The following is a 13,789-nucleotide window of genomic DNA, read 5'->3' as shown; positions in this document are numbered from 1 at the left end:
TGAGATGTGTTGTGTAGTGAAGCCAAACACATATTTAGGGTCTTCAAGCTTTTTAGATGCATTTCTATCATGTTTTCCAAATAAAATGTAATTGTATTATTTTCCTAAGAATTTCCTGTGTTGATGTTCTTTTCTAGGATTGCTATTTATAACCATAATTATTTTTTTTAATTGATAAAGCATAATCAAGTAAACATCTGATCTAGTCATTTATTTAAGAAAAATACTTTTTTCAGTACAATAGCATAAAGGGTAGATTATAACTGTGGTTATTCTGAACAGAATTAGATACTTTATTTTTATCATCTTTTGGAACAAAAAATTGGTACCTGTCAGATATTTTCAATGACAGTAATTTGAAAATAGCCAAACTTATGTGCACAAGCATGCTGTGAGCAAAACTATATCAAGTTCTTGTTGACAGTTATGTGGTTTGAACATAAACTCTTTGATAATAATTCCCATAATTTTCTGTAAGGAGTTTAACAAACTTGGCATTTGTTTATCTTCTAGATGAAATGAATGATCATCAAAGTACCCTCTCCTACATCCTAATTAACCCATCTCCAGATACCAGGATAGAGCTGAATGATGTTGTGTAAGTTGATCTTATATCTTGTATAATATGTGTATTTTTAGAAAACTACTATTTATTTTTGTACTTTTATTTAGGCCATAGTTGCCTCTTATTTTTCTTATAAGTGCTTAAGTAGTCTATATCTAATTTTATAAATAAACAAAAGCATTTGATATGTTATGTGTAATAATATAAAAAATATGATTGTTTAAAAAGGTATCAAATAAATAGCAGCATGAATTCTGAATTCCGTGAGCTAAAAACTACTTGGAAAAATAAAGGAAAATATGGAAGAATAAAAGAGCAACTTAACAGAAAACCTGAAACATCCCACACTGTCTACTTCTAAATACTTTCAAGTTCCCAAAAGCCTAGGTACAACTGGTCAAACACTTAATAGAAAAAGGTCAATGGAACTAATCTGACTTCTTGAAAAATAATTATTGAACATGTACAGTTGTAGCACTCACCTAATGATGTGAGATAGGAAGACTAAGACATTTTCTCTGATACCAAAGTCATTACATTCTAATTAACAAAACTACAATTTACACATGAAAAATTTAATAGAAATATATAATATGACTTTGTCACTAATAAACTAAGCATCAGTAGAGTGAGATAGACTGCTTTTCTGAATTAATACAAGGAGACATTATTGAGTGGTTGGAGCAATTGTAAAGAATATGAGACTTAAACTAGACTCTGAAGGATAGATGAATTTGTGATGGTGGAGAAGAGAGGACATTCCAGAACAGGAGGAATGGCTTGAGAAAATGCACTACACAGGAATTGCAGAAAGTGTTTCAGTGGCAATTTGACTGGAGTAGAAATTTTGTATAGTTAGCGTTTCTGTTGTAAGGTAAATGTAATACTGGAAAAATAAATTAGATTTGCCTCTGGAAAGGCCTTAGATGACAAAATGAGTTTAAAGTTGGCATTATAGATGATGGACAGCACTTAGACTATATGAGCAAGCATGTAGTAAGATTTTAGAAAAGGCACTTTGACAGTCGTTGGTGTAAGCCTAAGAAAGAAATTCCTTGCAATAATCTGCCCTTGAGATACCTATTCCTTGGGGTAGATTAAGTGATGTTTACCCCCAACCTGACCAACGATGAACATTTCTTAGGCTCAGCCCTTGATACGGAAACAAGTGTCTTCACTCCAGCCAGCGTCATGGTCTTCCATGCTTCCAGGCCTGGGGTCTGTCAGGAGGGAATAGACCTGGGCCTGATCTGCCTGAACTGACTGACACTCCAAGGTGGGTCTAGGACATCCTTGAGGCCCTACATTTCTCCTTGGAGAGGGGACCAGAGGGGACTTGGGATGTTGGAAAAAAAAAAACAAGGAGAAGTCACGCAAGGCATGTGAGTTTTTTATCCCTCTGCATGGGTTGGATTTTCCAAAATCATAATTTTTAGAAGAAAGGCCAGCATTTATGGTGGAATATATAATTATGTATAAGCTGGCCACACTGTGGTAGGGATCCTCCCCGCTCATGGCCTTGGACCCTTCCACAGATTAGGACCTGGGTTAGAGAATTGTAGAAGACAAGAGGGGAGGGCAGGGAAGATGCCTGTCAGGTTTTTAGCACAGTTCATTTCACTGGCATTTCGAAGCATTTCTGTCTGAACACAAAGCCTGTTCTATTCCTGGCAGGACACACTGGGGGTGGGGGCGGGGAACATGTGGTAATGAAACCAGTTAGTGTTGTCTTAATATTGTTGACAATTCTGTAAAGTTTATTTTTATGAATATTTCTGTTTAATCTATTCCACCTTTGTTTTGAAATCCTTCCCTTTTAAGGAGAAATGTGACACTTTTGAAAAGGCTTGTGAGAAAGCCCCTCCCTTTTTTCTTTAAACCTTTAAATGACAAATCTAGGTAATTAAGGTTCTGACTTTTTCTTTTTGCTTTGTTTGTAATGAACATTTCTCTTTCAGAATAGGATTGTGTGATAATGTTTTAATGGCAAAAAAACATGATTTTGTGCAACTAACAAAGCTACTGCAAGAAAAATAAAACACTTCTTAACACACACACCAAAAAAAAAAAAAAAAAAAAGAGGATGTTTACCCAAGGAAGCTAACTATGGATTGTATTACAGACATAAAACGAATGCCAGAGACCCACAAGTTTTGTTGAATATTAGGTCCATAGGATAGGTTTGCGTCTGTAATCCAGAAAGCAAGCGGTAAGGTCAGAGCTAGCAGGACTGAAAACATTTTGTGATGCGGAGCACAATGCGGACCCATGCAAGAGGTTCAGAACCAAATGTAATAGTATGCAAAACCTTAGAAGACTATTTGATATGTTGTCAGTTTTGTGGAAGATTTTGACTGGAGTGGAAAGGGTATGATTTTTTTAAAGGAGTTCTGCAGAAAACAAGAGAATTGATTGACAGGCTGGGTTAGGGTCGGGGTGGACCTGAATGTAGGGAAACCGGTTAAAAAGCAGGTGTGTGGAAAAAAAACATCTGTCATAGCATTAAGATAAGGCATTGTAAAGTCAAGCCCCTTAAATAGATTTATGAAGGCAGAAAATGAGACTTGATTATTGATTTGCGATTTGAAAAAGAAGCCTAACATAGCTTTAGGGTTTCAAAACTGTGTGATTACAAAAAATAAACATAAAAATATTGTTTTATCAAAACAAGTTAGAATAGGGAGACAATATTCCAGACTGGAAAGCGGTTGTGGGGTAGTAAAAAAAAAAAAAAAAAAGAGAGATGATATGTGGGTCCAGGTATATATATGTATTTTTAATGAATATTGCCTTTTTAATTAATTAAATTTTATTGATACATGATAGTTGTGCATTTTTAGGGGGTACATGTGATATTTTGATACATGCATAAAATTTGTAATAATCAATCAGGGTAATTGGAATAGCCATTACCCCAAACATTTATAATTTCTTTGTGTTAGGAATATTCCAAATCTTCTTTTCCAGCTATTTTGAAATATACAATAAAGTCTCGTTAAGTGTCGCTGCCCTACTGTGCTGTGAAGCACTGGAATTTATTTCTTCTGTGTAACTGTAGTTTGGTTATTAATTAATCAGTTCCTCTCCGTCTTCCCCTCCCCATTACCGTTCCCAGCCTCTGGTAACATTCTACTTACTATCTCCATGAGATCAATTATTTTAGCTCACACATATGAATGAAAACATATGAATTTGTTTTTCTGTGGCTTATGTTCTCTAGTTCTGTCTATGTTGCTGCAAATGACAGAATTCCATCATTTTTATGGATGAATAGTATTCTATTTTGTATATATACCACAAATTTTCTTGATCCATTCATTCAAATATATTATTTAAAGTGCAAAGAGGAAATGTCTAGAAAGCATATAGATACATATTATTGAAACTTCGAAGATAAACTAATTTTCTATAGAAAAAAATATTTTTTATCTTCCAGCTGAAAAGGCTAATTAGGGAATTTTTTCCCAAAAATTTGAATACAGAAGAAAAAGTAGAATGAATGTTGCACTATTGAGGAGTGTTTTGTTTTAGGGCAGAAACAGGAAGCATTTGAAAAATTTATTGGCAATATACAACAGCAGGAGTAAATTAGACCCCAAATAAGTGTGAAGAGATTCCTAAAATGCACCTAAGATAGAACTATCAAGTATAATATTGCTTTATTTTGCCATCTGATAATACTAGCTAGAATACAGGAGCATTGGGGAATCAGATGAATAAAAATTTAAGCTAGTAGAATTAAGTCACTGTCAAAAAATGTATCTGATGATGCTATTTAATTTATACAGGACTTCAAGTGAGAGGAAAACATCTTATTTAAGTTGCACTTGGATTTCCTTCACGTAGTATATTGCTACAATAAAACGAAGCTGTTCTTTTTTCTTAGCATCCATATTTATACATGTCTTTTTTCTTTTAAACCTATAAGTACAGATAATTTTTATTAAATATCTAACCTACTCATATTAATTCCAGCCTTCTTATACCTCTTTTTCAAATAATTGTGTTAACTATATAGAATTTTAAAAATTATACATACCTTATTTGTATTTTATAATGAATTATATTTCTTAAGATTAATACAGTTATTTCCCAGAATAGTTTTTGACAGATGTTCAAAGAAAATATTGCTAACCTTTTGAGTCTATGAACATGTCCTATTGTCAAATATTTATGTTTATAATTTCAAATAATTTTCAGTCTTTTAACTTATGAATAAAATATGTATGTTACAACGTGGACAGGTAAACTAGACATATTTTCAGATAATTTCCTGCCTTTTAGATATTTTTTATTAGTTTTAAGCTAAAACATCAACTTGACTGCTATTAAGAAAATTTTAAAAAGCTTTAGTTACACCATTGCAGTGATCTGTATTTGTGGCACTGAGATAATTAAATTTCAGGAGAACCAGACAATGATGAATTATCACTTGAAAGATGGCAGCCATGACAAATAATATATAAAAACACAGTTTAAGGAATTTGCTTTATTGTACTCATAGGTTTTAGTGATAATACAGGAAAAGGAACTTTTGCTACTACTTCAATGAATTTAGAGGATAATGGAATATACTGTTATCTTTTACTTTTTTCTAAAAATTCACTTTTGAAAGTTTATTTTAAATGAAGAAGCAACATTAACTTGATACAAAGAATAATAAATCACTAGATGATATGGTATTAAAAATATAATGTGCACGATTAGTTTTCTTCATCAATCTACAATGCTATTGATATTTAAAGCAGTTATAAAGCAGTGTGCATAGATGACAAAATCCAGTTAATAGATCTAAGGACACTAATCTCAACTATTATTTGATCAAAGAAAATAGACTCAGTGTTTTCGATTGCCTTTTCTCATTTTCATTAAGGAGTATATTTCATGAATTTTTCCCTTTAGTTTTTTAAGACAAAAGTACAATCTTTATTAGAGTTCTCACTTTTTAATAGTTTCCCTGTTCATTTTCTATACTTCCTCTTAAGATTATTATAGACGTAGGAAATACTTATTTCGTTTGCACTTGGAACATGACATCTTCTTACAATGCCGTGTTGCATATATGTATTTTCCTTCTCTCCTTTTCAAAACCTCAGTGGCTTCCTACTGCCTTTGGAACACATATTGAAACTACTTATTCTGAAACTTAAGGCCTTTCATTACCAGTTTCCTACCTTTGTTTCTGACTTTACCCACGATGACTTACCAGTTTCCTAAAGTCAAACTCATTTCTAAGCACATCAGAAACATGCATCCTCTGTGGTCTCCATTATCAACGTTCGGGATCACCTCCTGTTCCTTCCTCCTAAATCTTCTCTGAAGCCTGGAAAGGGAGGTTCAACCCAACCCCTCCATAAAGGATTTCCTAATTCTCTCTGTTGTTCTTTTTCACTTCGTATGATGTTTGAAATTTCTTTCTTTTTTCATTATATCTGCTTCGTAAATTAAACTCTAATCTTCTGCAGGACAGGGTTCAGGTTTTGCGATTTTTTTTTTTTAATTCTAAGATGTCAGCACAGTTTCCTACAGGTGCTCAAGAAGCAGATACTGAAGATATTCAGGCATAACTCAGAGATACTGCAGGATCGGTTACAGATTACCATGATAAAGTGAATATTGCAATCAAGTGAGTCACTTGAAATTTTTGGTTTCCCAGTACATACAAAATTTATGTTGGCATTATACTTTTAGTCTACTAAGTATGCAAAAGCAAAGCATTAGGCCTAAAAATTTACTTGATTAAAAAATAGTTCATTGGTTAAAAATGCTAGCAATCATCTGAGCCTTCAAGGAGTCATACCCTTTTTGGGGGTAGAGAGTCTTGCCTCAATGTTGATGGCTGCTGACTCATCAGGGTAGTGGTTGCTGAAGGTTGGAGTGATGTGGCAATTTCTTAAAATAAGACAATGAAGTGGTTTGCTGCATTGATTGACTCTTTTTTAATGAAAAATTTATCTGCAGCACGCGATACTCTTTGATAGCATTTTACCCTCATTGGAACTTTTTTCAAAACTTGAATCAATCCTTTCAAAACCTGCTGCTACTTGTCAACTAAGTTTATGTAATAATCTAAATTCTTTATAGTCATTTCAACAATGTTCATAGCATCTGCATCAGGAGTAGATTTCATCTCAGGAAACCAATTTCTTTGCTCATCAGTAAGAAGCAACTCATTCATTCAAGTTTTGATCTGAGATTGCAGCAATTCCGTCACATCTTCAGGCTCTACTTTTAACTCTAGTTCGCTTGCTATTTCTGTCACAACTGAAGTTACTTCCTCCACTGAAGTCTTGAACTCTTTGAAGTCATTGATAAGGGTTGAAAACAACTTTCAAACTTCTGTTAATGTTGCTATTTCGACCTCCTCCCATGAATCATCAACATTGAAATTGCTCTTTGATCCACGGGCTGCAGAATAGATGTGTTAGCAAGCATGATACAATACTAATCTCTTTGTACATCTCCATCAGAGCTCTTGGGTGATGAGGTGCCTTAACAAGGGGCAGTAATATTTTGAAAATAATCTTTTTTTAAGCATTAGGTCTCAACAGTGAGCCTAACATATTCAGCAAACTGTGCCTTAAACAGATGTGTGACAAGTCAGGCTTTGTTTTACCATTTATGGAGCACAGGCCAAGTAGATTTAGCAGAATTTTTAAGTGTCCTAGGATTTCCAGAATGGTACATAAGCAATGGCTTCAACTCAGTCACCAGATGCATTAGCCCTACCAAGAGAGTCAGCCTATCCCTGAAGCTTTGAAACAAGGCTTTGTCTTCTCCTCCCTAGCAATGAAGGCACTAGATGGCACCTTTTTCCAATAGAAGGCTGCCTCCTGAATTGAAAATTTGTTATGTAGCCACCTTCATCAGTGATCTTATTAATAGAGATTTGATAACTTGCTGTGCCCTATCCATTAGCACGCACTGCTTGACCTTGCATTTTATGTTATGGAGGCGACTTCTTTTCTTAAGCGTCATGAGCTAATCTCCGCTAGCTTCCGACTTTCCCTCCATAGCCTCTTCACCTCCCTCACCTTTCAGAAAATTGAAAAGAAGTAGAGCATCACTCCGGATTTGGCTTAAGGTAATGTTGCAGCTGGTTTGATCTTTCCAGACCACTCATATTTTTGCCATCTCAGCAATAAGCCTGTTTCCCTTTTTTTTTTAAATCAATTTTGTATTCACTGGAGTAGCACTTTTAATTTCTTTAGGAACTTTTCCTTTGCATTCACAACTTGGCTAACTGGCACAAAAGGCCTAACTTCCAACCTGTATAAGCTTTTGATGTGCCTTCCACACTAAGTTTAATCATTTCTAGCTTTTGATTTAAAGTGAGACATAAGACTCTTCCTTTCACTTGAACACTTAGAGATCATTTTTGGGTTATCACCTGATCTAACTTTAATATTTTTGGGTCTTGGGTGGTGGAGAAGAGGGAGAGAAGTTCGAGGGAACAGCCAGTTGGTGGAGTGATCAGAACACACACATTTATTGATTAAAATTACTTTCTTATGTGGGTGCAGTTAGTGGTATCCGAAAACAATTACAATAGGAACATCAGCGATTACTGATCACACATCACCATAACAGATATAAGTCCAGTGGTAAACGTTCAAGTTTCAAAAATGTGACACAGAGACCCTAAGTGAGCACCTGCTGTGGGGAAAAAATGTCTCCAGTGGACTTGCTTGATGCAGGATTGCCACAAACCTTCCCTGTATAAATAATGACATATTGGCAAAGTGCAACCAAGTGAAAAGCAACAAAAGTATGCCTGTACATCATTTGACAGTCTGAAGTAAGACAACTCTCTTACAACAAATTCTCACGTTAATGAAATGTTTGAGTTTGTCAGATAAACATTTTTCTATTTACTAGCAGAATTAATTAAGGATTATTCTCTATACTTTAGTATTATCACCATAACGTGAATTTTAAATACATAATTTTTCAGCTAATTTAAACATTATGTATTGTATTCACTGTAACATTCATTAAATTGTCAATTTCATAGATTCATAAAATATTTAAATTGAAAAGACTATAGAAATTGTTTATATCAATTTTCTAATTTTTTAAGTGATAAACATAAGACAAAGAACAGTTAAGTAATGGAACAAGGATGGCTAAAATGTAGATCTCCTTCATAGAAAAATGGCCAAAGCAAGGGATAATAAGTCAATAGCATACTAAATCATAAAACTTTGATGAGATGAAAGTGCTGAAATTGACCATAATTAAAAAATAATGGTGCCAGACAGCCAACATGCACAGGGAAAAAGAGGAGGAAGAAGAAAAATAATAGTGCTTGATTCATCAGCATTCATCATCATCATCTTCTCAGGTCTGAAAATGATCATGTTAACAGGGCCAAATTGTAAAGGCCAGCTAAACAGTGAGTTCTGCCACCAATGTTGTACAGTTTAGATAATGTGAAAACTAAAAGTGTCAGTGTGAATTAATATTGCCTATATTTACTATTGCAAAGTTATTTGTTTTTTTTTTCTTTTATTAGATACTTAATTAGACCAGATCCACTGGCCTACCTCCCGAACAGTGATCCCAGTCGGAGAAACAGCATCTGCAATGTCACTGGTCAAGACGCTCGGGAGGAAACTCAACTTTGATAAAAATAAAATGAGAAACTTTTTTTCCTGCAAGGACCTTGCTTGAAACCACAAAAGTGTTGCTGGCATGAAAGAAACTAGATGGAAATATATGTAGTTTTCTCATATTTAAAAACATAGCCTCTTCTCTTAGAAGTATAGATCATTTTGAAACTTAACTTACTACTTACTGGTACTCTCCTTATTAATATTTGAAGAACATCAATGGAATAAGTTTGAAAAGCGAAACTAAAATACAAATATTTAAATCTGACATTTAATTGTTTTATAATAATCCAAACTATATGAAACCAATTTAAAAAATTATTAAGGTTTTATGAAGTTGACAAAATCTATATTTGGTGCATAACAATGGACACAGAATGTTGTTGCCCCCTCTTAAAAATTAAATGTGCCATATTATATTCTTTAAACTCACTGTTTTACAAAGTTGAGCTCGTCATAAATGTCTAGTCTTCTCTACATAGAGATTAACTAACAAACTTGTGTGGCTGACTTTTGTGTAAGAATCATAGTTTGCTTTAGAATACAAATCTTTAAGTCATTTTAACGTTTTTTGTCTGCCTTATGATATAAAAATATTTATCTTAGAATTTGAGATGTCATAGCATGTGTTATTACACTGAAGTAACTAAAATATAAATGAAAAGAAACACTAGGTTCCTGCACTTTTTGGTAACTTTATGTCTAGCAAACATTTTATGCCAAGAAAAGCATACTCTAAAGCAAATATCTATTATTCTCCTGAAAGAATGCCTAGCATAGAGAAAATACTTAATACACATTTGTTGACTTAAATTTAATTCAAGGATTGAAATATTAACTGGATTTCTTGAAATATGTAGTAATGATTGTCATTAGACTCTTGAGCTTTATCATGTTTCATATATCTATATAGTAAATTTCATTAGAAAAATACTTTTAAAATTGACAGAATATAATTTATACCTTTTATGAACCCCAAAGACACGTCAAAACATTAAAAGTCCTTCTTATGTCTTTGGTAATGAAACAATAACACTCAGAAAAGGTTGTATTACAAATTTTGGCTTAATTTTTAAATTATATGAACTATATTTTAACATTGTGAGAGAAAAGCGTAAAACAAGAATAGGTAGTTCTTGGCTTTTAACATTAATAGAAATCGTGTAGAATTTGAGTTATAAATTTAAATATAAATTGACCATTGATAACACCAATTTTTTACCTGTATTGTGTTTTCTCCCTAGAGAAATAGACCAAAAAAGCGTAAGAGAATGCATACATAGTTTTCTAGGTAGTGGAAGTGTGTTAAAATGTGTCTTATAAAAGAAACATTGGTAAATTTAAATATATACTCCTCTAATTTTGTATTTTTTAGTTTTTGAATTTGGCATTGAGTTTAATTCAACAACAAAGAATACGTAAAACACTAGAAAGGGACATTTTTGCCTTTCTTTTGATAATGACGCAGATCAACTTAAAGAATAAGAAAAATTTTTAAGAAAAGATATTCTAATGTTCTCTCAATAATTCTACAGAAATAAAAGTGTAAAGTGCAATGTGAAATCAAAGATTGTAGTCCTGGTATAATTTGGCTTGGAGACTATGAAATGCCTTTTTTCTTTTGAGTATTTTACATTATCCATATTTTAGAATAACAAGAACTCCAAGAATTACCCCTAAAACAGAGATCCTGCATTTAATCTACTTTGGTCAGAGAAGTAGAATTTATGACAGGTTACCTAAAATTGGGAGCATGCCTTAAAACTTAAAGATTGTATGCATATATGTGTATATGTTATAAACATGTGAAATATATTTGACACACATTCACATATAAATTGTTAAAAACTGAAGGCAGAATGGAACTAATATATGTAACAGAGAAAAATAATAAATTTAATGAACTTGTTTTATATTTGCATATCAAGAGTCAAGTATGATGTTTAAGTTAACCTTTTTTACTTCATTATTTTTAGGATTAAATGTAAAATTTTACAAATCTTTTATTTCCCCACAAGATTTGATGTTTGGTATTTTTGCATTATGACAGTTGTCGAGACTAGGATTTTAAGCTAGGATATGATTATATTTCCTATATAACTAAAATTTTTGTTTCATAAATTTTAAAATAATTATTTTTGACTATGAACATTAGTCCAAATTTAATATTTGACACAGTTCATACCAGCTTGCTACAATAATAATTTATTAGTCTTTCTCTTAAAGAATAAAAACATGTTTATAAAAGACTTTTAATGAACTGTTGCCTTTTTAAAATAATTATACTTGCACAAGAAAATAAAATATAAAGTCAGTAATAGTCCTTGCAGCCCAATGGGAACTGATTCTGTTTATTGGTCTGTACCATTTTGCTACCAGTAACATTGAACTGCTTTAAATAAATAATAAAATTATTTCTAATGATGAAACCTCTTGATTTTTTTTGCCAAAACTTCAGTTGCTTAGATAAATTATGTTCTGGAACTATAAAATTCATTTGTTACTTTTATATTTTAAACCCAAAATAAATATGGAAGTGATCTCATTGGAAAACGTAGTGATAAATAAACTTTGTTGAATTATGTCTTAATAGATTCTGAATAGTTGCACCATGTCAGAAAAGGAGAAGTGAGGAGGGAAAGAGAGTTGAGATGGTAGGAAATGAACAATGGGAAGAAAGGGAGCAAGAAGAAAACAGAAGGTAAGAAAAAAAATAAACATTAGTGAAGGTGGCAGAAGAGAAATATATTTTACAACACAGAATAATATCACAACACACTAATTTAAGAGTCAGAGAAGCCTGGGTAGAGAAAAGAAAAAACAGTTTTTAACGCAAAGATGGACTTCCAGTTCCAGGCAAATGGAATACACCCATTTCTTCCTATTCCTCCTGCTAAACACAACTACCCCTCTATATATTGTATATAAATCAGGCCTATGAAGATTCTGAATAGTGCAGAGAAGGAGGAAGACAGACTAGGGAATTGAGAATTGAAGAATGACACGGTGGTGAATTCTGTGGGACTTTTCTTGGCTTCCTGTATATCCTGATCCGGATATTGGGAAACATCAATGAGCACAGATGAAAAAGTCCAAAGAAAAGCCTGTTCTCTTTTTCCAAAGGACTGGCTCCTGCAGAAGACACGGCTTCCACAGCGCCAGATTCCTGATAGTTTGGTATGGATGGCCACTCCTGAAAAGGGCTCCATACCTGGTGGCCAGAAGCTCCCTCAGCACCTCGTTAGATGATTTTCTAGTAGTGTGCTTCCAGTGAGACACCATCACATAAACAGCTTTTTCTAGCACCCTAGGGGGTGGAATTCCAGCAAGTTCTGTCAGTGCAGCACTATAGTGACTTCTCTGCTGTTCTGTGAGCCACAGCTGTGCCATCTTGATTTCCAGTGCAGTCCTGGAATCTCTTCCTGGAGCACTTTATCTTGGCCTTGAAAATAATGGGTGCTCCTATTGTCTGCTATTGCTATATTATTTTCAAGTTCTCTTTACTGTTACTAACGAACTTGATATTACTCTATTGCTCTGTTATAGCTAAAAAATATCTGTATAAAAAGTTCTCTATCCAAATCACTGTTGTGGCTTCTCCCTCCAAACAGGACCCCAACTGATACATGATGCACAAATCAGCAGTTCTCTGTTTAATGAAATAATGGTGATATCAGATTCTGCAAATATGAGAGACAGACTTTGGGCAGATTCAACAGATTAAATAGCACCTGCTGGGAAACCCTGCAGACAGATGATGCACTCATCCTGTGGAGCATTAGGCCATTTTGATTTCATTTTGATCTCCACTTTTTTAGAGGACTGCCTGCAGTCTAACTCATTTGTGGGAAGAGAAAGATAGACAAGCCAGCTTTAACATTTAGATCAATCTAAAAGTATAGCAAATTGTTCTTAAAAACAGGAATTTTGCTTATAATTAAATAGTATGCTTATATAGGTATCCAATAGAATTGTATTTTATTACTTAATCTAAATATGTTAGTAGAAACAAAATGAAGACCTGTTTTTCTAAAAATAAATAATAGAAATCTTTCACAAATTGCACTATAACTAGTCATATTCTAAGGAAACATAATATAGTTCCACGTAAAGATTTGTATTTTCTGCTTTTCGTATCATACACAAAATAGGTTTCATTCTAGTGACATCAAGCTAGATATCTTTGTAGTTGGAAATTAAATACAATTCCAAAAAGAAACATTTCTAAGTTGGCTTCCACTATCTAATCTGTGTGTTATTCATATGGACTAAGAAAGTGTGAGTAGTTCATCAGAATGTATTTTTTTTTTCTCTGAAAATTCCTGACTTTCAAAAGACAGGAGCTATGACACACTTTTATTAATAGACATGAGGTAGGTTCTGAAGTCGAGGTTTGTAAATACACTGCATAGCCATATAGGCACATTTAAGTTTTATATTGCTAAAGTAATATTTTTAGAGCTTTAAGTTCTTTTAGTTACTGATTATTATCATGTTCAAGAAATACATTAATTTGCATCAAAGATAATGGATTACAAGAGAGAGACCACAGAATAAAACCCTCTAAAAGATCTATCATCAATCTGCTTTAAGATTTCACAAAGAAACTGAC

General features: G+C 33.1%; 1 protein-coding gene across 7 annotated transcripts in view; it reads left to right on the top strand.

Moving 5' to 3' along the window:
- Positions 1-11,603, top strand: part of KCNT2 (potassium sodium-activated channel subfamily T member 2) — a 408,182-nt gene extending 396,579 nt beyond the window's left edge. For all 7 annotated transcript variants that reach the window (XM_037734957.1, XM_037734956.1, XM_017518646.2 and 4 more), the window contains 2 exons: positions 514-598; positions 9,081-11,603. In XM_037734957.1, the coding sequence (XP_037590885.1) occupies positions 514-598; positions 9,081-9,192 (197 nt within the window). In that variant the 3' untranslated portion in view covers positions 9,193-11,603. The remainder of the gene's footprint in view (positions 1-513; positions 599-9,080) is intronic.
- Positions 11,604-13,789: the final 2,186 nt, after the last annotated feature.

This window comes from Cebus imitator, unplaced genomic scaffold (genome assembly GCF_001604975.1).
Source record: "Cebus imitator isolate Cc_AM_T3 unplaced genomic scaffold, Cebus_imitator-1.0 Scaffold694, whole genome shotgun sequence".
Classification (NCBI taxonomy): Eukaryota; Metazoa; Chordata; class Mammalia; order Primates; family Cebidae; genus Cebus; species Cebus imitator.
The sequence above is the reverse complement of the archived record's forward strand: the minus strand, read 5'-3'. Positions and strand labels throughout refer to the sequence as shown.